Below are 23,692 nucleotides of genomic sequence, written 5' to 3' on the forward strand. Positions count from 1 at the left end.
AAAATATCGTAACGCCAAACCTGGCTGTATAAAAACAGCGTCAGAGTCTTCTGTTTTGTTTTGTTTCCACTCATTTGGAGGGACTCAAGGGGCATAATTAGCATTTCCTCCATTTCTTTCCACTTTTTCGCCCCTGAAGCAGTTATTCAGCTGTCAACATTGTAAGGGACCTTGTTACTGTAAATGATGGCATTTTTGTTGGAGCAGAAAACACGACGTTTAGGTGGAGACACAAATAAATCCGAATGGCTTTGCATCGTAAGCTGAACACAATAAGACATGACTACCCTTGTTAGGTTAGGAGACAGATGTCCCGTACAATCAGACATGATCCTATACCCTTAGTTAACTCACGACTATGTGAAATATCTGTTTGACAATATTTTTGTGTGTGTCTGTGCTGATCCGCTGTTTTGCTGCTGTAAGCACCCAGTGTAGGAGGCAGGACGGCTTCTGTGAGTGCAGTATGAAATGTTGATGGTCCGGCAGATGCCACCTTCACTCTTGTCAGCCACCAGCCTGATTGTGTCCTATCATTTAAACATTGAATCAAGTTGAAGTATCCTGTCAAGGCTGTAATACAGCTGCAGCTCTAGTGGGTGTGAAGTGGCGGATAATGAGACACTTCTTGCTGTTTTGTTGGAAAGTGTGTACTTGGACTCAGAATCAGCCCTGAAGGAGATGGAAGCAAGTGAGGACGGTCACTTGAAGACCAAGAAAATACGTCAGCTGTAAATTGTGGGTTGTCTTTATTTTGTTTTTTTTCTGTGTGTGTATAAATCTTTTCTGAAAGGCAGACACAGCATGTATTTTGAGGGCATATATGCTCATTTAAAAGTTCTACACAGGTGAAATCAACAGTGCAGGAAAGAGGCCCCTGCTAACATCTTTTCTCTTGTCCCTCTGCTTCCTTTCCCTAGTCGCCATGTACAGAGAGCCATCGTTGCATGATGTTGGAGAGACGGTGCCCAAGGCGGCGGTACCTCCCAGTAAAAGCACAAGTGAGCCGGCAGTAATGAACGGAGGCAAACCCGTCAGCAAGCCCGACAAGCCCGCCACATAGCCACACCTGACCAGTTGCTCGGTGTGTGTGTGTGCCTGTGTGTGTGTGTGAGGAGGGGGGAGGGAACGTGACGGAGGCAGGGCTTTTTTTCCCCCCTCGACTAGACTCCAGACCCTCTTTCTTCTGTGGATCCGACCCAGGCAAACCTCTCTCCCTCCCTTCCTTTTTTCTTCTCTTGCTCCTCCTTCCTCTTCCTCTGCCCCCTCCCCCTTTCTCCAGCTGTCCACACTCGGGCAGACGGATTTTGAGGCGGCTGAGTTTCTCCAGCTCAGGAGGGAAGAGGACCTCTGATCATGGAATGCCTTCAGATTCCTCTGAAACTGTGAGAATTCATGTGAATAACGCGTGTTTCACAGCCACGCCTGTGGTACTTTGCTTGCTGACGGTTCATTCAAGAAACCCCCCCCTCCCTCTCTATAATGCCCTGTTGCAGCAGAGTCTGTGTACCTTCAGATCTATTTTCTATACCACAGTTCACCAGCTATGTTCTGGGATAGAGACTGTATAGATAGAGTAAATATTTGGACTGTCGTCCTCTATTTTTTACGAGTATGTTCCCCTCTCCCTCTCTTTCTATCTCTAGTCACACACTTTTCTCTTTGTCAAGTAACCTAGAAAAGATAAAAACATTTTGCAAGGGAGTCGTGTGCTTTTCTAAGAAACACATTCACACAGATGTGGCATAAAACACATATTTAGAAAATAAAAATAGAACACAATCCAAATTTTCTTCTTGCCTACAACATGCACACACTCACACTTACAGACGAACAAAGTTTGTGAGAGAGGAGGAGGAAAAAAAATAAAAAATCGGAGATGTTGCTTTTTGTGGCTGATAAAAACACACTGGAGGCTGGCAGATAGCTCCTGCAATCATAGTTGATGAAGTGCTAATTACCGCCACTGCAATCAATGCGAGGAGCTCCCTACACACATACAGATACATACACACACATTTATAAACAGATGTGTGTGTGGGTGGGAGAGCACTGTAAGGAATGGTGTATACATATCACTATCTAAGTCCCACCAGCGGTTCAGTCCGCCTTCTCTGGTAAATGGAAAAAAAACCTGAAGTCTATTTTTCTTTAATCTTATTTCAGAGCGTGGGCTCTAGGAATATCTCTAGGCCTTGTAGGCCTCTGTCCCTCACTCACTGACTTCTTTGGACTACGAGGCAAGGCTTGTGGCTTTGACCCAGATGGTCTATAACTGCAGCACTGGCAGCCATCTTATGGCAGCGTCTACTTAAAGCCAGAAGACAACATGGCTGAAAAAAAACCAGTAGGCGACATTTATACTGGCTGCATCCCTATTTGGTTCAGCAAACTAAAGCATGGGCAAGGTTAATATTGTGTTCTCTCTTCTTGCGGCAGTTATACAAGAGATGGCTTGTATTGTAACATTTTCACTGTATAAAACTTAGGGAAAATGACTATTAAAAATCATAACTTTTTAAATGACTAGATATTATTATTATTATTATTATTATTATTATTATTATTATTATTATTATTATTATTATTACAAGAGGATCTGTCTCCTAGCTCAGCATGCAGAGTCCAGTACTGATCATCTTGGCCTATCACGTGCCTGTTTGGACCTTGATTCCCGGCATGCAAAAACAGGTTCCCAGTCCCCACTGGGCCAAAGGTGCCTCACCCACCCGATACATCCATGTAGAGGACGCGTAGCATTAATCCATCGAAAAAGAACCACACTCAGATGTACTCATTCTGAAATGACCAAAGTCTTTTTTCATCCCAAGAAGAACTGATTCTTTAGGAAAAAAAAAAAGAAAGAAAACAAATCCTGATTCTCTGATTCTGATTCATCGAAGCTTTCACTGTGATAGCATTTGTTCTGTCGGAAAGGAATCAGCTCCGCTCAGACCCCCCCGCCCCGAAGGTCTTGACTGATGTCATTTTTTGGAGAAGTACTTATACCTTGAATTAATCACGTGCATGTCTTTTCTATAAGGAACAAGGTATGGGTACCATTCTTCACTCCGTGTAAGCTGAAGAGCACTGACGTTCGGTGTGGGAGTTAAATGGGCATGTTGTAGGCTACAGCACACTCACAGCTAATCCGAAAGGTAAACCGCTGCACTTTCCCATTCTGCATTCTCATCACGACTGTTAGCCATTTTTTATTTATTTATTTATTTATTTTTTATCAAAGCTCAACCTGATCGATCAATTTTTAATGTCTGTCTTGCCTCAATGATTTCTTTTCCTAATAGTTTTGTTAGGTAAGATTTAGTGTGTTAAGTAGACCGTTGCCACCATGTGCTGCTAAGACCGCAACTATATTGAGAAATTGATATGGTAACTACGACCTGTGGTTTGTTGGGATTACACATGGCCATTTCTTATTACGGCACATCGAAGCACATTAGTTAAGAGTTCAATCTTCGTCCGTACAAAGCTGTTGATGCTGTAACAAAAATGGTGTACTACACCCAAACACACGCGCGGGAGCTGGAAACCACTTGCGGTTGTATCCGAGGCCGGTGTGCTGTCCTCATTACAGCCCGTCATCCTTCGACCCTTACAAACTCTACATGCTGGGCTGGCTGCTGCTCCAGCCCCGCAGACCAGTGAACTGGCTCCTCCGAGGCTGACTTTATTTTTGTAAATGACCAGTGTGTAAATGTACATCTCTGTTTGGATCTCTGTAGCCACCTTTATTTCTTCTGTCCTATACTTTTTTTTTTTTCTCTCGTATACGGGTCGCGTGCGATGTCATCTCCTGATCCCAGTCACTCTTATGCTTTGTCCCCCCCCCCCTCAGAATATTCTAGCAAACAAGAGTTCCTTTGTCGCTTCTGTTTTTCTTCTCAACCTTATTTTGTACGTTGTCCCATCTGTTGCATGGGGAGAGGATGGCATTGATGAACTGCATGTAGTAGGCTATGTCTATCAAGAACTGTTGGTATGTACCGCTAATTTTACATACATATATGCAACGAGTTTGTCTACACTATACAGTTTGTGTTTGTTGTATACACATATACAACATATTGAATAAAAATATTTATATAAAGGTGTACTGTAATGTCAGTAACATACTTAATGCAATATAGTGTGCAGTATATTATTGCACCTGTCATTTTTTTGATGGGACAATGAAAACAGAGGGGTTGGCTAGTTTAAGCATGAAAAAGGCCAAAGTAGAATTTACATTAAATTTTCTTTGTGACTTCTTATCGGTCCTCTTTTTGAGTGGTGACGGAGCTCTTGTGTCAATGCAGCTCTCATCCCCCGATGCCACCTTTTGAAGTGACATGGACATCCAGCATGCCACAACTGAACTATGTATGCCCTTCTCTTTGTTTCCCTCCACTTAGAATTTAACCTTATCACTAGTATGAGTTGAGTGAGAAATGGCCATCACGTACCTCCAGTAGTACAGTGTGGGTTTCATGGCCGATTGTTTGGTTTGATTTCCCCACCCGGCGGAGAAGAATAGGCACTATTAAAATGATTTATTTTCAAAAAATATATATATATACCATTGCAAGTATGCCCATTGGAGTTATGTCATGTTATAACAAATTTGTAACCATGTATGATTAAGGTCTTCGCATTGTTTTCCATGCAAACTGTTGTGTCATGCGGCACATTTAATGTTTTATTATGAAAAAGAAATAAAAACCTCAAACAGTAACTGCCTCGAGCCCTCAAGTGAAATTTCAGTCCAACTTTGGAACAACACACAGCTTTGTACCACTTTGTACCAACAGGCCTACTGTATCCCACATATTCCAAAAACTTGTCACCTTAAAGGGACAGTCCACCCCAAAGATCAAAATAACATATTGTTGCTCATACCGTGGTGCTATTTATCCATCTACATTGTTCGGGTGTGAGTGGTACAGTTGAAATGATGCTCAACAGCAATGTCTCTCTCTAGAAACCATGACCCAGTTACACAAGATAAGCCACAGACCTTGTGGTGAGCATGTAGGAACTATTGTCTTTCTACCAAACTACACCACGCAGACGGAAGTCTGCACCTACTCATGGTCGAGAGGCTCGCGCTTGTGACACCTCAAGGTGGAGACATTAATAGTGTCCTCCTCGGCTGAAGAAAACAGCTCCTACATGAAGCTGCTCACAACAGGGTCTGTGGATTATCCTAGTAACCAGGACGGGATTTCTGGAAAGGGACGTCACTTTGTTTTGATTTTATCAGATGTTTATTTTGTGTCATCGAGTTGTCAAACTTGAAAGTTCACACCAAAATGATAAAGATGGATATATAGCATTACATGCAAGACGCAAAATAATTATTTATTTTTATTTTGGGTTGAACTGTCCCTTTGATCTGCCATCTATTTTATGTGTAGCCATCTTGAATATGTCAGCGTTCTTTTATCTATATCTATATATAGATAAAATATATACATATCTATCTATCTATCTATATAGATAGATATGTATATATATAAATATATGTATATATAAATACAACAAAATGCACATAAAGATGTTCTTGAAACAAATGTTTACATGGTAATATGTTTATGTTTCTTTTACACCTACAACACCCAGTTTAATAAGGGTCATTTGTAACCAGTACAATAAAAGAATGAATGCTGGTAATGATATGCCGAATCACGTCCTTGTGTAGTTCCGTCTTCCCGCTTCTTCCCGTGGTTTTCCAGGCTGCAGTTCTTTTACCAGCCCGGTGGAGACCATCAGTGGTGCTCTGGTTGCTCTGGGCAGCCAGGCCTCCTGTCTCTAACACCAGTGTCCTCTCTTCCTCCTCCTCCTCCTCCTCCTCTTCCTCAGTACTCTTCTCCCACCCAGATTTCGCAAGCGTTCCCTGTCCAGCCGTCCCAGCACTCACAGTTGCCACAATTGCACAACCCGTTCCCTGTGAGAAGATGTGAGAAGAAAAGCTGTGAATTAAGAGCTGTGCCATCATGCCTGACCTTTAACAAGGTTCCTCTTTTCACACCCTGCTTCCCTGGGTGCAGCTCAGGCAGGGCGATGGGGAATGGAGGCTGACTGCTCTGCTCAGGACAGTTCTCCGCCCCGTCCGTCCACTCGGCTGAGGAGAAAACTCTGGTTTAATTAGGAGTGAAAAGCCTCTACACTTCAGACGTTCGCCACATTTGTTCGACGCTCAGATACCCTCGGCTTGGAAGAGCTGTTCAACCAACGGGGGGAGCCGGATCAGCACATCAGATGCACACCTACTTTTTCATTTGAGCATAAGTTTTTCATTTAGGTATGAAACACCCGGAGTAGGATGTTATCCCGCTGTGTTACAATCCAGTTGCCCCAAGCTTGTCACAAGCTCCCCGAGCTGTCAGACAGAGGATGCCGAGGTTAGGAGGACTCCTCCTGCTGGCCCTCTGTCACACAGCTGAAGAGACATATCTACTGCAAAATATCACAGTGGGAGGGGAGGGGGTAGCGCACAGAGGGAGAAGGGGGGGCGATAAAGCAATGAAACTGAGATTAAAAGACAGAATGCGGCAGAGATGGGGCGGTAAGGAGATGGGTGAGCAGAAGAGAAGAACGGTGAGGTGAGAGAGAGAGAGAGAGAGAGAGAGAGGGTGTCACATTAAGGGACTGGGCTCGAGGTGTCAGTCAACACAGAAGCGATTGAGCTGCTTGTTGATCTGAATGCATCCAGACTGCAGACTAAACAGACCTCCTCCGATTAAAGGATGAAGCCGGCCTCACGCCTCTTATTGGCAGTAAATCCCATGAAAATGCCAGCGCCAACAACGCATTAGTCTGTCGCTCAAAACTTTCCATCTCCCATACTGCATTCAGCCACAAGTTCAGTTCATGGGGACTGTTTTCATCTGCGGATTAATACATATTTGATGGGCTAATGAGCACCAGCAGCCAGTTTTGAAACGCATCTTTATGTACATTCACTGTACTGTGGTACCGGACTTAAGCGCAACTGTATAATGCTTGTCCTTAGTTTGAGCATTTCAGTGTTATGCGCTTTACAAAGTATTTCTATTCCGCTACATCTTAGAGAGAAATATTGCACATTTCACTCCATTTCATGCGTTTGCAGCTACGCCTCTGATAACTCGCAGACTGGGGTTTTACACACAAGCATATGATCAGTGTGTGAGATCTGATTCATTGTTACAGATTGGATCACATATGAAGTAGGTTCCTGTAATTTCATCTCCATCAGCTGCACTAAAAAGACTGTTTGGAGAGTAATCCATCATTAAAAGTAATCTGATACTATTCTATATAACAACGTACTGAGAGCGGACCGTAGCACATTTTGCTGTTAAAACCTCTTTATATATTGAATTCAAGAGAGTATGTTAACATGTTATTATTGCTGCGGTGCCTGAGGCAAGACATCCACATGCTTCTTTCATCAGTGGGTGTGTTAGCAGGATGGTGTTTGGGAGACGATGTCCATGTCCACGGTAATGAAGAAACATGTCACCCACTGCAACACAGAACATTTATATGTTTTGACAACAGTGGAGCTATATGGCACACAGGAATGAGATTTATCAGACACACTGGCAGTATTGTTGCAGTATTTTCATGGGATTTGATTTACATTAAGAAAAATGAAGAGCGGTTCCATACGACGACCAGGCTTTGGGTGCCTGGGACCTGCTCTCCTGAGTGTCAGCTTAAATATTTTGAGAAGCAATGTTTTGTTTACACGAGAATTCACTCAAACCAACAGGAAACTCTGTCATGGTACTTAAGAGCTGGTGGTTAGTCACAGAAATTAGCTGATCACAATAATCCATTAATGGTTTCAGTCATTTTTCAAACATCAGTGTCAAAAGTGCTAGTCCCAGCTTCTCAAATGTGACGATTTGCTGCTTTTATTTGTCATGTATTATAATAAATAAAGATGGATAAAAGAAGCAATTTGGGAAATTGCAATGAGCATTTATTTATTTTATTAAATCAATAGCTATTAATTCCATCCCTACAATAATGCAGGGTGATTTTGTTTTCTTTTCAGGTAATTTTAATAGTTCTGATGGACAAATGTATGTAAACACCCATAATAAACACAACTAGATGTGTTGGTGAATAAATGTTGCTAGGTATTTGCCATTACACCTGCACTGCAGACGATCTAGCAGACCTTTTTATCCCCTTTTTCTGAACTGGTGGCTGAAATTATCCTATTCAGTGCATGAAATTAACCAGCAAGCATTCCTAATATGCTGAATTTTCCACGTCACTCACCAGTTGTATGTGTAATGAGAATCTACAGCTTTGAAGGCTCCATGAAATCTGCGCACACAGGGTCATTTATTAAAAACTTAATATCATCGACATGGCTCCATCACTGCTACCCGGTGAAGCATTCACTGATTTTACCTGCATATTCAAGAATAGCCATCTCATGTTAAACACCACTTCCATTATAGCGATTCTCGTGCACATGGTCATTTTTCACATATACACACTCCAGTCTGTTATATTGTAATCAGGAACATTTAACAGACATTACCATCAGTTTTCTTTGTTTCCGAACCATTTTTACGCAATTTTTAAGCAACGCTTGTCTGCATCTGGAGCCACTGATGCTCATTTGAATGACATTAAGGCTGACATTTGGAGTCATGGACTCATGATGAGAAACACTTCTGAACAGCTGTCCAGATTTTGACAGGCCCTGGGGCAAAAAAATAATTCTAAACATGTTCTGAGATTTCCATTATCAGTGGGGAGAAGACGGCTCCTGTGGAGAGCGAGAAAATGTTTGCGTGTGTGTAAATGTGTGTGCGCATGCGTGTGTGTGTGTGTGTGTGCATGTGTGTGTGTGTGTGTGTGTGTGTGGTGTGTGTTTGTGTGTAATCTCAGCTTATTTTCCTGCTCTCTGACTCACAACCACAGCCGTTTACATCAATGGTGAATGACAACACGTAGATTTGTTCCCTCTAACCATCGCTTCCACTGTCCTCTTTGTGTTCGTCCAGATGCATCAAATCTCACCACAGAAATCTTGGATTTATCTTCGACAACAACTTTGATCAATGGGTGAATTCAGACATTCAGTTGTGCCCGTCCTTCAACTAAGCAATATATCAAAAAATCAGATCTTTTCAATGCGCTTAAAATCTGGAAACTGTCCTGTTAGATTATTGCAGTTTGCTCCATTCCTGTGTCACTCATTTCAACCTTTCCAAATTTCGAACTTGTTCAAAAAGCTGCAGCAAGACCATTCACAGACGTCTACATAACAATTATTTTAACATTGTCTACACTGGTAACCTGCACTGTAATAATTATCAGCACATTTGAGGTTGTTCCCTGATTATATCTGTGACCTGAATGCAGCCTGAGATCCTCTGGCACAGGACTTTTGGTAATTTCTAGGTCAAGGCTAAAAACCAAGGGAGACAGAGCTTCTGGAGTCAGGGCCCCTCAACTTTGGACTGAACAGCCAGAGGAGATCAGGCAGGCTAGCTCTGTTTCTTTTTTTTTCTTTTTTTTTATCTCTCTTAAAAACTGTTTTTTTTTTTTTTCTCCATTTGCTTTCTCTTTTATTTTTGTTTTCAATATGTTTTTCTGGTAACTCTTACCTAATTTGTTTTAACATTGTGTGATTTGTACCATTGTTTGAAATTTATCAATAATTTTTCCTGTTTCCAAGTCATACTGTGTGAGGAAATGAAGGCTGACTGATGGCTGGCACCTTTTTATCTGCTTTCAAGTCTCCATTATAGATTTAAAGAAGGAATAAACTGCTATTTGCTAAACACAAAATGATCCTGTCTATGTGATAGCAGCAATGGCAATTGTACCACTTGGACACACTAGGTGCATACAATTCTGTTGCCACTTTAAAAAGGAAATGGACAAAAATCAAAGGCAGCTCCAAAACTATAGGGGGTGTAACCGCTAACTGCTGCTCACGTTACTGCACTTGCTATTCTTTGCAGAAGCAGTCTTTAGCTATAGCAACTCACTGCCGTTAGCAGGTAGCTGGCCCTATAAGCTGACCAATTTGCCCGAACTGCAACCTTTGATTACTGCCGCTGAGGTATGTGTGTACATATTCTGTAATTTGGATCTGATCTCACTATTCTCTTGTCTATTTGGATCAGCTCCGGCTGTGCTCGGGCCTCTATTTCTTGAAAATTAGTTTATGCATGTCGAGTTTGGGTAGGTCTTCCATGGGTTTATTTTGGACCCATAAAGACCTCTAGTGAGTAGGTGTGTGTGAGTGTGTGTGTGTTGTGTGTTTTTGCCTACTCTACCTGTGCAGATGAGGCCGTCATGCTTGTCACAGTCTCGGTCGTCACACTCACAGTGCTCTCCAGACACCCACCAGTCCTGGGGAGAGCAGATGCACTGGCCACAGTGACACGAACCTGCAACACACAAACACGAGAGTGTTAATTAACATCACATCGACCTTATGTAACATGTCGGCAGTGTACGCTTTCTATTTATTTTGAACACCGTCCCCTTGTGCTCTCGCCACAATGTTTGTATTACTTCCTGTAAATTCTTTATTCGCCACCAAAGATAACTAGCGTTGGGCCGAGTGGATGTGAGATGTTCCCTGGGGAAAACAGCCACTAATACACTTTTTGCCACCAGGAAACCAGTCCACCCACGCTTAAAGCTTCCGCTGTTCCCCACCAGTGTCTGTGCCCGTCTCTCTGAAGGGCAGCAGCAGGATAATAAGGTATTAAGGATTGGTAAAGGGAAACAAATCTACTGCTGTCTGCTTCAGTTTTTTCCCCCCAAAGCTCCCACCCAGAGGTCCAGCAACTGTGTTTTCAATCTCTCCAATTTCTATCAACATACAGGTTACAGGAACTCGGTGTGAGAGGTGGAGGCACACGTAGAGGGAGGGAAAGTGAGTCAGATAAGAGAGAGGCGGGACAACGGGAGGAGCTGAGGGAAGATTGTTCTGCTGTCTGAATGTAGCCGAGCGTGGAGAATGAACATGCTCATCTTCATTTTCACACTCTGCTCGGCTCTGCAGGGCCGGACCCACTGCAGTCGCTCTATTACTGTGGGTACAGCGCTACACAAGAGTAAAGGGATCCTGTTGTGTGCTGTCATTTGCCACCTAATGATACATGCAAAGCTGCAACAGTGTCCAGGACATTATAAACATATAGGATACCATTGGTAGGAAGCTACATGGGACTGCAACTAATGATTATTTTGATTTGATGTTGATTGACTCGTATGAAATTAATGTTAAATGCCCCAAAGGGGAAGTCTTCATTTCTTTGTTACACCAACAGTCCCAAACCCATTCCACCATATGGGCGATCTAAGCACATGCCCAGGGGCCCCTGAGCACCAAGGGACCCTCCATGACAGGTGAAAATAAAATGCTTGTTTGTTTTAATGTCAGACTCCACAGAGATGACACACATCTGAAAATTATCCAGTCAGAATTAAATAAATTGTTGTTGTTTCTTTTTTGGTGAGATGGCTGGGCAAGTGGTTATTGGTGAGCAAGCAGCACTGCATTGTACAGATTGGCCAGTGGTCAAGGTGTGTGGGCATGGAGAGGAATTCTTTTTTACGTGACCCAATCTGGGGTTACTAATCTAGTCTGGCCCAAGCTAAAACATATGCAGTTAAAAATCATGTGAAAGAGAGAAAAGCCGAACATCACCACACATTTAAGAAGCTGAAACCAGTGAATGATTGGACTTTCTGCATGACGCATGATCTATGGTCTTATTTTTGATAAATTCAGTATCAGTGAACTAATCTGTTGACCTGGCAACAGTTTAATCCCTCCAGGAGGCATTCTGAATTTGTTTTTGGATAATTAAGAATATTTGAATATTCTGCAACAGAAGGTGTTTTATGAACTGGTTGTTGTATAACTCATTCTTGTATTTTTGACGTGGTAAAATATCAGAAGATAATGACACCAAGAGTAAATCTTATCCAAACAAATACTTTAAAAGGGGATCATCCTGTGACAGATTAATATTGTGCAGCTCAGAGTGGGACTTGGATGTTAATCTTGTGAGATCTGTAGTAAAACACTGCTTTCAGATTCATTTCTTGTTACTACAATATTTGATTGGAGATTGTGTGTCAGAGATAGATAAGCCCTCATCTTGCTGTAGATATGGAGCTCTTGATTTAACTCTTTCATAAGCTGAGTGAATATGTATTATTTTCTCATCAAGACGTGCTTTTTGTTGAGCTTGACAGGTCGTTCAACTTCAAGATTCCACTTACTTGCATCTTTTGCATCTTTTGATTTCAAGCAGCAAAATGTAACCTGCCTAACTTCTCCAGGGAGGTCACCTTTTATCGCTTTAAGAAATAAACATGGAAGAAAAATCTTTGTCTCAGAACCAGTGAAAGTTTGAAACAAGCAAAATCTGATGATGACGACCATGTCATACAGTCAAAAACTCCATTCAAAATGCTTTTGAGTGGCCCGCTGTTTGTTTAGTAGGTGTAAGTTAAAATGTCAGTATATTAACACTGTTAATACCCAACTATACCCTTATACCTGTTTACTAAGCATTAGGAGAACTTCTTACTTACAGAGCAAAAGCATTATGAACAAAGAGGAACTTTACTTTCTTTGTTTAAAAAAAAACATTAAAAAAAAAAAACAACAACATTTTTTTAAACAAAGTGCATATTCCTTTGGTTTAAAACTGAAAATATAAGGGAGAGTTTGTTGATCATTGAAATAACAGAGGTTCAAGACTTATTGTCACATCTTGTTTGCACATCCATCAGCGACAGCACTGAAACGATGGACAGGTGGAGTAAATAACATTGATGATCTTGTTAAAATGCAATGTTCTGCTGGGAAACGTTGGGTCCAGACACACACCACCCACCAAACAGTGCAGCAGACCAGGTACACCACTTAATGGCAACAGCGCTTCTTGATGACAATGTGTCCTGACACACCACAAAAACTGTGTGTGTGTGACAAGAACTCAAGATCAGTTCCACAGATGTCAGTCTGATCCACATCCATGGGAAGGGCAGGAGCCAGGTCCGATCCATGGAGGCTCAACCCAGTTTCCAGACCAAGGCGGTTCAGAGCCAAGTCCAAGGCAAGGCCAACAGAACATTGTTGTCATGAGATGATCACTGTTATTCACCTCACCTGTCAGTCCTGTTACTGTTGCAGCTGACAAATATATGTGCATGATGATGCCTTTCATTCGTCATTTACAGCAATATTCCAGAGAGAGACTGGGGCAAAAATTTAAATCCAGAGTTAAAGTCCTAAAAGAAAGAAAAAGTCTGAACTTCTATGATTAGATTGCCTGGCTGTTGTTTTCTGTTCTGCTGTTCTCTTTCACCTAACTTTTTTTATGCAGTCGTCTCAGATGTCGTTAAGAATTAATTTCGGATCTCAGAGGCTCCCGACGGATGTTAAAGCCTGACATCTTGTGAAAGTGAACAGCCCGATCCAGCAGTTGAGTATCATAGCTCACTCATTTGGAAACATATTGTTTTAATTTCATATAAAAGCTGGGATGCTCTGAGGGCTAAACCTTTGATAAATGACATGTACACTTATATACAGCAATTATGCATTTTGGGTACAAAAATATAATTTGTATGACATTACCAGAATTAGAAGCTCCAACATTGTAGGGGGCAGCATAACCGCTAACTACTTCTCAGTATCCTCGTTGCTGTAGCCACCTTCGGCAACCAGTTTCTGTTGGTAAGTAGGTCAGGAATCTACAGAGCAGCGCCCCCTTTTAACTGCCCTCACTGCAACCTCAGTCGACGAGGGGGGTCAACGCATTCAATTGGGTTCAGCCAACAGGCCTCTGTTTGAAGATGGCTGGACACCGGACTGGGACTGAACACAGAGGCCAGTTTGAAGACAGGGGATACAGTACAGAGGTGATTTACGAAGACTCTGACAAGAACTATGACTTATGCAGTGGATGATTTTGGCCAAACCAGACGTGATTGTGATAATCAAGACTGTCAAGACTGAGTTTTTTCTTTGTATTTTTTTATGTCACGTTTGGATATTGTGTGATTTATGAGTTAACAAGACAATTAAGCCTGCCTTAGCTCTAGAAACTTAATGGTGGTGGTTAATAGTTGTATTTTTATGTTTAGTAACAAAAATAGGTGTGAAAATGTCTCCTATTTTTGGCATTTGAACTCCAAGATGAAGTTATGGGCGCTATCAGACTATTTCCTCTTGTGGTAAGTGGTAGAACAGAACACTTGTTTCTTCACACTCTGTTAATAATGTGAGGGCCTGTGTCCACATATTGTGTTTTTCCTAAGTGGCAGCATCTTTTTTCTGTTGTTTCTAATGAGGAGGGAGCATCTGTGGCAGCATGCGGCCGCCTGGAGAAAAAGCGCTGCACCCCACCACCGGCACTTGTAAAATCTCTCAACTTTTCAGAAAGGCGCTGGTGGCAGCGCTTTTTTCAGGCGATTCAAACGATCATACATTCCAATGGTCTGGACTTGTCACTCATTGCTCTGGTATTCCAGAAAATTGAGGAGAAGAAGAGACGGAAAAGGCCGTTGCTGAAGGTCACTGGTGAGTGTTATGGTTTCATCACCCTATGCAGTGCAAGTTTGTGTGGTCAGCCCTTTGGTTCCCCGGCATTAGCAGCTGTCAATCCAAACCAACGTGCCTCATTTTCTCTCTCAGCTCACAAGCACTTGATCCCAGCACTCCTGAACTCAAAGGTTTCAGGTTCACTGAATGAATGTTTCAAACTGAAATTCTGGCTTCATCAAATTTCTATCATTTTGGTAATTATTTTTAATTTCCTTTTACATAAGTAATATTTTAAATGCATGACTTTTAGTTATGATGGTGTAATTTCACAGTGTGGATGTGCTATTTTCACTTAGTACTAAGTAAAAGATCTGAATAAAGGAAGTAACCTTTGTGGAAACTTTAACTAAGCAATATTGAAAAACAGCTTTTTCACCTTTTCCACTGCACATGACGCCGTCGGAGGTCTCACACAGCTCCTTGCTCTGGGCGTCGCTCATGTCACAAGACCTGGGGAACTGGCACAGCTTCCCGAACCAGCCCTCCTCACAGATGCAGCGTCCGCATGAACAGTAACCGTGACCTGGCGGCGGAGGGCAGAAGGGCCTTCATTTAAAAGGAGACAGAATATGGAGCATGGCCATGAGAAAAATAGCACAAGTAGAGGAAAAAAAATAAAAAATAAAATAAACAAGGCATTCAAAGTGAAAAGTCAAGAGAAATGCTACTGGGGAGCAAAAAGAACGCAGTAAACACAGAAGGTTGACGGCGCAGACAGTGATGGTAATAAGCAGTACAAGGAGACAGAGCCACAGGAAGACGAGGGAGACGCAGCAGGCTTATTGTATTTCCCCTGGGGACATGAAAGGAACTGTCATCACTGGTCTTGTCCTGTCCGTAATAAATCTCCCAACGCTTCAGAGAAAGATGAAAAAACAAAGAAAGGCAATGGCAGACAAAAAAAAAAAAAAAAAACCCACACCAACATGCGCACACAAACCCACACACAGAACCAGGGACATTTATAATTGGTTGAAAGAGGCACTTGGGTGCTGAGATGCCTTAATAGCCAACAGCATGACTGCAGTTTTAACAAGCACACGTACGCACACACACTTACGCCCTCCTTCATCTCCAGCAGAACCCTTGGATAACTCACAATGTGCTCACTTCAACGCAAATCATATCCTGTAGACGCAGTGGCGCCACTGATTGATTCCTCGATGTTCACATCTGGTTACAGATGCCAGGCTAAAGAGGTTGTAACGAGCAGAGCGTTTTTTTCCATCATTTTCATCATTGTAAATCCATACCGTGCTGCTGGAAATTGTTTGACGCAGGGCTGCATTGATTCAATCAATCAGCTGTTCGATTCACTTCAGATGTGCAGCTGTGGTTGATCGTCTCCACGTCGATAACTTGATACCTTTCAAGCTTATCAAGACACCAATTCAAAGATTTTTCTCAACAATAAATGATGAACCATACACATCAATGTTTTTTGATGGAATACGTTCAACATTTTTGGACACTATTAGCTGTGAAAATTCGTCAGTTCATCGACTAGCCGTCTACTATTAAATTAATGGCCACCTATTTTGATCATCAGTGGGGCTTTTCTTTCTCAGAAGCGAATATTCTGGTTTCTTTGGTAAACTGAAAATCTTTGGGTTGTGGACAAATCAGGACATAAGATGACGTCAATTTGGGCTTGGGGCGCTAATATTCTTATATCTAATACAGTCTAGCTAATACAACCTGGTTTATCAAAGGTGGAATCAGGGTGGATAAACAAGTAGCCTGCCTCTTATCACAAAAAAAAAAAAAAAATCTGAGCAACCAGCACCTCTAAAGTTTGACAAATTAACACAAAGTCTTTTTAAACTTTCCTTTTAACAATTTTCGTTATGTACAAATGAAATAAACGAAATATAACATGTTAAACTAATGAGTTCTAGAGATGCTGGCAGGTTTTTTTCTGATTGTAATGTAGCTTCATGTACAGCATACCAAATCAGTGTGTAATGATATTTTAAGTCTTGGCAAGAAAAACAAAGGCGGGTAATTCCCAAAACGTTGATAGTGATGTTTTAATTGAGTTCTCGGAGTTCACGGATGGAGTGGAAATCATATCTTTGGTATCTCGAGGGACGCAGCTTGCAATGGATTATTATTATCTACAGCTAGTAGTAGATAGATAGTGCATCGATATCTCTCAATCTCCATCACCCCACACCTCAGCTCGATTCCTGACGCTGTTTTTAATCAATCAGAGGTAGAGGTGGGGGTGGTGAAAGAGGGATGTGTGCGGTGACGTTGGTGGCTGGGGGGGAGGTTATAAATGAAAGTTTGCTAGCGTCTGTCTCAGGTAGAGTCAAGTGGCAGCTATGGCAGGCCACGCATGGCTGCCTCAATCAGCCGGGCCGGGTGAGCAGTTAATTGCTTTGGAGGAATGGCAACCTAGCCCTCATTCAATTAGCGTGCACCTGCCTTTCACAGAGCACGCACTGCGCTGTAGTGTTTAGAGACGGACTGTGAAGGGGAGGTGGTGGTGAATCTGGTATTTTGGGCTGCAAGGATCCATGCTGTATGTAGGGAGAGTCTGTCAGAGGTGAAGAGTTCACTGCCACAGAGAGAGAACAGAACTGACTGAGTAATGTGAGCAAGAGAGGAAACTCAGCCCGACTAAGTTCAAAAGAAGTCGCTTCACTTATTTGATCATACTTGAGTCCTAATAGCCTTAATTTGTGAAATCAAGGGGAAAGTGTTTTACAGTTTCCAGTAGAGATTAACTCGTTTCAAGAACCCGTACCTGTATCTCTAAATATAGAAGAACAATAAAGAAACAAACTTCTGAAAAGGTCTTGAAACATCCTGAAAGAAGCTGAAATGTTTCATGTAATATATTGGCAGATTTCTTTTTTTACTCCCTTAAACAAGCAAACAGACAAGCAGATTGTTGTAGTGTCTGTCCCCATCAGGGTCTTTATCCTCATAACTCACTTATGAAGACCAAATATGTGACATGAAGTATGGTGCGTTGCCTGGTTACTGGTAGCAACGTCACTGGCACCACATCAGTTCCAGCGATAATGCCGAAGCCATGATATCAGCAATGGAAGTTGTGCATAAACTCCACTGTTTGGTTTTGTTTGCAGTCTGATTTGTAGTGAGGATCTTTCAAAGAAACATGATTTGTGTCATGTCAGTCTGTATGGAAATATACATACACGTCACATACGTCAAAGTAGACAGTGGTCGATCATATTAATAACTCGAATATCACAGAATTTGTCTTGTTTTTTGTAACTGCTAATACACTTAAAATGAATGCTGTAACAGCTGGTGAGGAGTGCCCAAACTTCAAACAAGCTGCTGTAAGTCTGGGTCGACTGATTATCGGTCCTGGATGAAACAAATGTAAAAATTTGCCACTTTGGGGCAGCAACCTGTCACACAATGTCCCGCCCACAACCCTATCTGATGATAACACGTCACAATTAATTGGCAATAAACATTGAATATCTCATGGAACAGCAAAGATACAAGACAATGTATTTTCAGTTTTTGTGAGTGTTGACTTTCCACAAGCACATTTTTAGATGTAGCAGAAGAGAAAGCTGTCACGATTGTTATTAATGACGTTTGTGTTTTTCCCCGTCAGATGTCAGAGAAAGCAGAGCACAGCCCCATCAGGCGGCAGGCTAAACAGTAATGTCATCCCAGCGTCCTATGGGGGTTAACATAATAATCGGTTTCAGGCTTATAAATATCACCCGTGTCAACATCCAAGTTATAATTATGCCTGTGAAATTCCAATATTTCGAAAGCTCTGATTACTCTATATCAGATGTGGCACTTAGTGATACAGAAGTGCCAAAGTCAAACAGATATTGAACTTTTTTATTTTAAGCAAAAATGTGTTGTTCAATGTGACTAATTTGATAAATATCAGTGTAGGTTATTCAGTGGTCAGTATCTTTAACCCTGACATGACCAGACCTGCAGTCAGTGGAGTTGTCCAATAAAATGAATGCTGGGAATTCATCAGTACTGGAAGTTTTCACATCTCTATCCTGTATGACATGATTGGCTTTCAGCACACAGAGGGTAACCCGGAGAGACCTGCAGAATAAGCACTTAAGTCTTTAATTGCAAAGGGGATATTTTGACTCCTCTTCCCTTGTTCTTTGTGTTTGGTGAAAAAACCCTGAAGGCCATGTTTGGACTGAGCTAACTGACTGAGGTGGTTGACACCGAAGGAATGAATTATATGCAAGCAGCCTGAGTCATTCCTCCTCACTTCTGTCCTCCCTGTTGTCTGCAGTAAGTGGTGAAGTGTCCAGGGGCACTGACGGCCCTAAACCTGGATTGGGAAGTTTCTCACAGTCCCCTCACCTAAAGCTATTTTCTGTTAGATCCCCACTCCTCAGTTTGAGTGGCTGGTTAAGAGAGAGCCTTGAAAAAACACCCAATAACTTCCACAGGCCTTTGTGTATACAGACCTAATTGTCAGCGTGTGCATGTGTGTGTGTGCATGTGTGTGCGAGCGTGTGTGTGACTGTGTTGGTGTTTGGTGCTCAGACAGGCCATCCCCGGACACCTCGTGAAAAATTGTCTCTTGATAGCACAATGAGCCTCAGTAATCCATTCACATAAATACTGCATCCCCCTTTAAAGGAGAAATTTACACTCCGGTGCTGCAATGCACCAGCGATACAAAAAAGGCACAGCCGACCAAAACAACATAAAACAGCCCCGCTCAGAGTGAGGCCCTTCTGTACGGTGGCTGTGTGAAAGGATCAATAGACGGGCTGCATATCAGTTTAAGAATGAACACAGAAAGATAGAAAAGAGGGGAAAAAATGGTCCTCGGTGTTGTCGGAAAGGTTTGGGAAAAAATCGGCATTCTATTATTGCTTCTGTGAGAAAAAAAGTATAAAGCCTTACGTGGCTCCAGAGGAAGGTGCACGTAATCTGATAAATTGACTTCAGTGATGTGACACAGTTGTTAAATTACATTGTGTGTAACGTACACACCAGGTTTTGAACAGGAAGAAGAACACATAGGGAAACCAAAAGGCCACATCTGTGCTTCTGCTGTACCAATTTTGATAATCAACTGGACAGCTTTTCAAGCCTGGTACCTACAGTAACAACAATGCTATTTAGCCACTGACTGACATCATCTGAGACATTTCATTAGATTACATGCAGCATCCTCTGTATGTATGCAGACAATACAGCGCCGTGTCTTGATAAACAATTCTAAAAAAGGCAAGTTTTAAATCAAATAGAGCTTTTTTTTTCAACACATTAAGACAGTTTCACCCCTCAGACTGCTGGCTTTACCGTAAAAAGGATACAACTTTTCTCCTTTTTGTGTTCCTTTACTTTATGAGCACCACAATCCTTGATAGCACCTCGTTCTGACTTCCTTTATTCTCTCTCATTCTTTCTGCCTGTGTGTCTCTGTCTGATAGTAGTAACAGCAGCAGAAACTGCAAAAGGAAAATATCAATTTCAATCGAGCCTCTAATGTTTTAGAGCAATGTATCCATGCATCCAGGGGTTGTGCCTAAATGGCTCAAATTAAGAGCACAAACTTCCCAAGACCTCAAATAGAAGCTTCAAAGGCTTGGAGCAATTTCTCTCAAATTCAGCTCAAGGGTTTAGAGGGCTGTGCCTGTGGATATCAAAGAGTGCGGATAGGATCACACTGTATTGATCTTCAAATTCAGCGTCTGCTCCTGGCATCGTTTCAAAGTGGGTGAGTGTATATGTGTGCACATGCTGCATGAAATGTGTGTACCGCGCAATCATTAGGGGGTGAGCGGTGAGTGTGTAATCGTATCCAGCACATCCGTAGATGTACATCTAATGTTTTTATGATCTTAAATGGGGAAGCGAACATGGGGAGTTGTAGATGGCAACATACAAGAGGACATCACACGGTAGTTGATGTTACGCTGTTGCTGGTGCGAAGAAAACCTTCCTCTGACAGCAACTTGAATGAAGATCCTGAAGCAGCTGTGGTGAAATGTGAACTAAGTTTACGTGCCAATAAAATTCTACAGTAAGAACCAAAAAAACAGGTGCCATTTTTTTTGTGGTTCTATTATCTTTACCCCAAAATGAACGGTGGGAACACTTTTACATCTGGAAACGAGGATGCCTGGAATAAGACCGCTGCTCTACTCTGTCCAGCTTGGACCATGATGTTGAAGCCCAGACTTTCCATGTCTTTACTGCCGTGTTTCATCAATTCCCTTTGTTGCTCATCCGACTTGAACAGTCCTTAATGGACTCAAAGATTCAAGGAATGTGTGTGTGTGTGTGTGTGTGTGTGTGTTTGTGCGCTCTCACCTCCACAGACCTCTCCGTTGATGTCCTCGCACTGACGGTCATCACACTCACAGTTTTTGCCATGAACCCGACTGTCCCCAGGTGGGTGGCAAGTACACTGTCCACACAGGCACTGACCTACAAAAAGAGAGACGTTTTCTCACATCCGATCATGTTTCATAGCAGAGTGGCGGTTTTTTAAAAAAAGCTGCTCAGCTGAAATAACTTTTTTTTTATTCAGCCTGGGATTTTGGGGACTCATTCTCATACCCACGGTAGATGTGTGCAATGACTGACTTTAAACCTGACTTAATCTGCCTGACAACATGCCCTCCAGCCACACGGGGAAATCTTATATGTAAATCACCCCGTATAATAGACACTTGCATGTGCTACGCACCCACACGAGCACACACCTCGAGATGCTGCTATCCCACTTCAATCAGCGAGCTGCCGGTGAAGGAGGCCACAGGGGAACCTACTGAGCGAGCATGCTGGCTAATGGTGAAGCTCATTAGAAAAACATCATCTACTCTGAACTGTCACTGGAGGTGTGCAGCATACCTGCTCATTGATCATTCCACCAGGCAGCTTGGAGTTATATCAATTATGGGTGTCTTGTAGGCCTCACACCAGCCCGTCCTCCTCAGAAAAAATGAACATATAGGCTGACTGTGCGAGAAGCTTCTCACGATTTATATTTATGTTTTTTGATAGACAGTGACCTCAAGTGGTAATTACTACAGCACAGTGGAGAACATCATTTGAAGTCATACACTGTAAAGAATGAGAAAGTCCTAATAGGGATAAGCTGTTTGTGGAAGGTTGGCTGAAACACAGGACTTTTGACCAAGCTGTAAATGACCAACACAGTGTTATATTTTGACTTGTAATGTTTTAAACAGTTACATCACGTATTTGACGGGGATGCTCAGGCATGCGAGGATACTAACAGCGTTTGGTTTGTGTTTCTTCGGTCTACATTGCGCGGTATTGTTTAGTATAGGTACAGGGCAAGCTGTTCAAATTGTCCCTAGTGTGATTAATAAAGGTGTTTGAATCTTAATTTGACACACCTGAAGTTATGTACATATGCAACTTAAGTTACATCGGTAATATACTTACTTAAACCTAAACCACAGTGTTTGAGTTCTTGTCATGCATGTCATGTCATTAAACTGCAAGCGTATGACCAAAGTCCTCTCGGCCTGTTGCTGGTATGCCACAATGGTAATCTCATATTGGATGTCACTGGCAGTTGACCTATTCAGTCATTTGTGAGTGAGGATGTGTTGCACACTCAGATATTTGGTCCTCTTAAATGCTCGTCATGATAACTTTTTTTTCGATGCCAATACCTTATGATTCCAGCTTATGATTTGTGATGTACATACAAAGGTTTGAGCCAGTTCTTATCAGAAAAAATAACAGCCATGAAGATTGAAAATTAAAGAAGCTTATTACAGATCTTATGTACATTTGTTGGCAATCTCTTGTGGCTGTAGTAATTATTACTGCTGCAATGGAGGAGGTGAGGAGAAAAATACAGACAAATGGTCCATATAGAAATGAAGCACAGGACTTTCATTGAAGAGATTGCTGTATATCTCCAGTGTGATACCAGAAGTTAACGGTGGGTTATTTAAATGGTCACGTTGTTACGTATATTGAGAGACATTCACAATCTCTAAATCAGTCATTTAAGGTATGAAGATGTGTTGAAAAGGTTTGCTGCAAACGTTTCAATGACTGTAACCGATTTGTTCTTTCATCAATGCTACTAAATTATTAGCAACAATGTTACTGAGGAGTGAAATGTTATCAAGTTCAACCTATTCATGCAGAGTGAACTTTTGCAATTACTACCTTAAAGCAACATTATGTAGAAATCCGCTTTTTATGCAATTTGGTGTCCCCCACAGTTTCTGAGTGCGACACCACTGTCATAAATACCAATCCCAGGTCTCTAACAAATATCAAATCTAATGTAGGATTAGGACTACAAACCTATTTACGTCCTGACAACGTTATGTGTTGAAAATATGTTTAAGGTACATTTAAATGTAATTTTAAGGTTTGCTTTAAAAGAACTCAAGAATAACAGTGCATAACCAAGGGCATCACCATGACATACTATGCATTTGTTTTGTCTGCTCCATGCTTTACTGACAAACGCTGTTAGAACACACTGTTAGAAATCTTTAAATGTTCCCACCCACTGATGCCGCGGACAAAAGACCCAGAAGGGCTACAAACAGGTAAGCTGCCCACGATGAAAAACAATTGCACAAAGGGAATTTCCCAGCTCAGTGAAGACAGATGGTTAGAACACAGCATAGCGAATGGTTCTCTTTCTCCTCCTTTCTTTCGCTGCTCCTGATTTTATTGAGCCTGGTGTGTCCTTTTTGCACAGTCATTATTCACTCTGAGTGTTTTTCCGTGTTTGTGGCCCTGCAGGGTACATTTTGTGTTTAGTGCCACTAAACAACACCTAAAACATATTCATAATGTGTATGTGCCCGCCTTTATCTTCTGATGACTCATTGAGCGGAATTAGGGGCAATAAATACAGCCCAACATGGATCTCCAAGACAGCCACTCCACTGACAGCGTCATCTAATGTGTTGCCCATGTCGTATCACTGTCAGTTTTTATGGCCCCACACACACACACACACACACACACACACACTCTCTCTCTCTCTCTCTCTCTCTCTCTCTCTCTCTCTCTCTCTCTCTCTTTGTAGCAACCTCTCTTCCTGCCTCACATTCAACACATCACCATCTGCTCTAGGGACTCAGTTACCCTAGC

At 42.0% G+C, this 23,692-nt stretch overlaps 2 protein-coding genes across 6 annotated transcripts in view; one reads left to right on the forward strand and one right to left on the reverse strand.

The window, feature by feature from the left end:
- Nucleotides 1-4,732, forward strand: part of fgf14 (fibroblast growth factor 14) — a 122,840-nt gene extending 118,108 nt beyond the window's left edge. For all 4 annotated transcript variants that reach the window (XM_037109430.1, XM_037109433.1, XM_037109432.1 and 1 more), the window contains exon 5: nt 921-4,732. In XM_037109430.1, coding sequence (XP_036965325.1) covers nt 921-1,063 — 143 coding nt within the window. In that variant the 3' untranslated portion in view covers nt 1,064-4,732. The remainder of the gene's footprint in view (nt 1-920) is intronic.
- Nucleotides 4,733-4,869: 137 nt separating this feature from the next.
- Nucleotides 4,870-23,692, reverse strand: part of itgbl1 (integrin, beta-like 1) — a 51,950-nt gene continuing 33,127 nt past the window's right edge. Inside the window, exons 8-11 of one of the 2 annotated variants that reach the window (XM_037109429.1) lie at nt 20,903-21,019; nt 14,973-15,119; nt 10,296-10,409; nt 4,870-5,944 (exon numbers count right to left, since the gene is read on the reverse strand). In XM_037109429.1, coding sequence (XP_036965324.1) covers nt 5,856-5,944; nt 10,296-10,409; nt 14,973-15,119; nt 20,903-21,019 — 467 coding nt within the window. In that variant the 3' untranslated portion in view covers nt 4,870-5,855. Of the gene's footprint in view, nt 5,945-10,295; nt 10,410-14,972; nt 15,143-20,902; nt 21,020-23,692 lie in introns of those variants that run through there. The other variant, XR_005076890.1, reaches the window with a different exon arrangement.

Source organism: Acanthopagrus latus, chromosome 9 (genome assembly GCF_904848185.1).
Source record: "Acanthopagrus latus isolate v.2019 chromosome 9, fAcaLat1.1, whole genome shotgun sequence".
NCBI lineage: Eukaryota > Metazoa > Chordata > Actinopteri > Spariformes > Sparidae > Acanthopagrus > Acanthopagrus latus.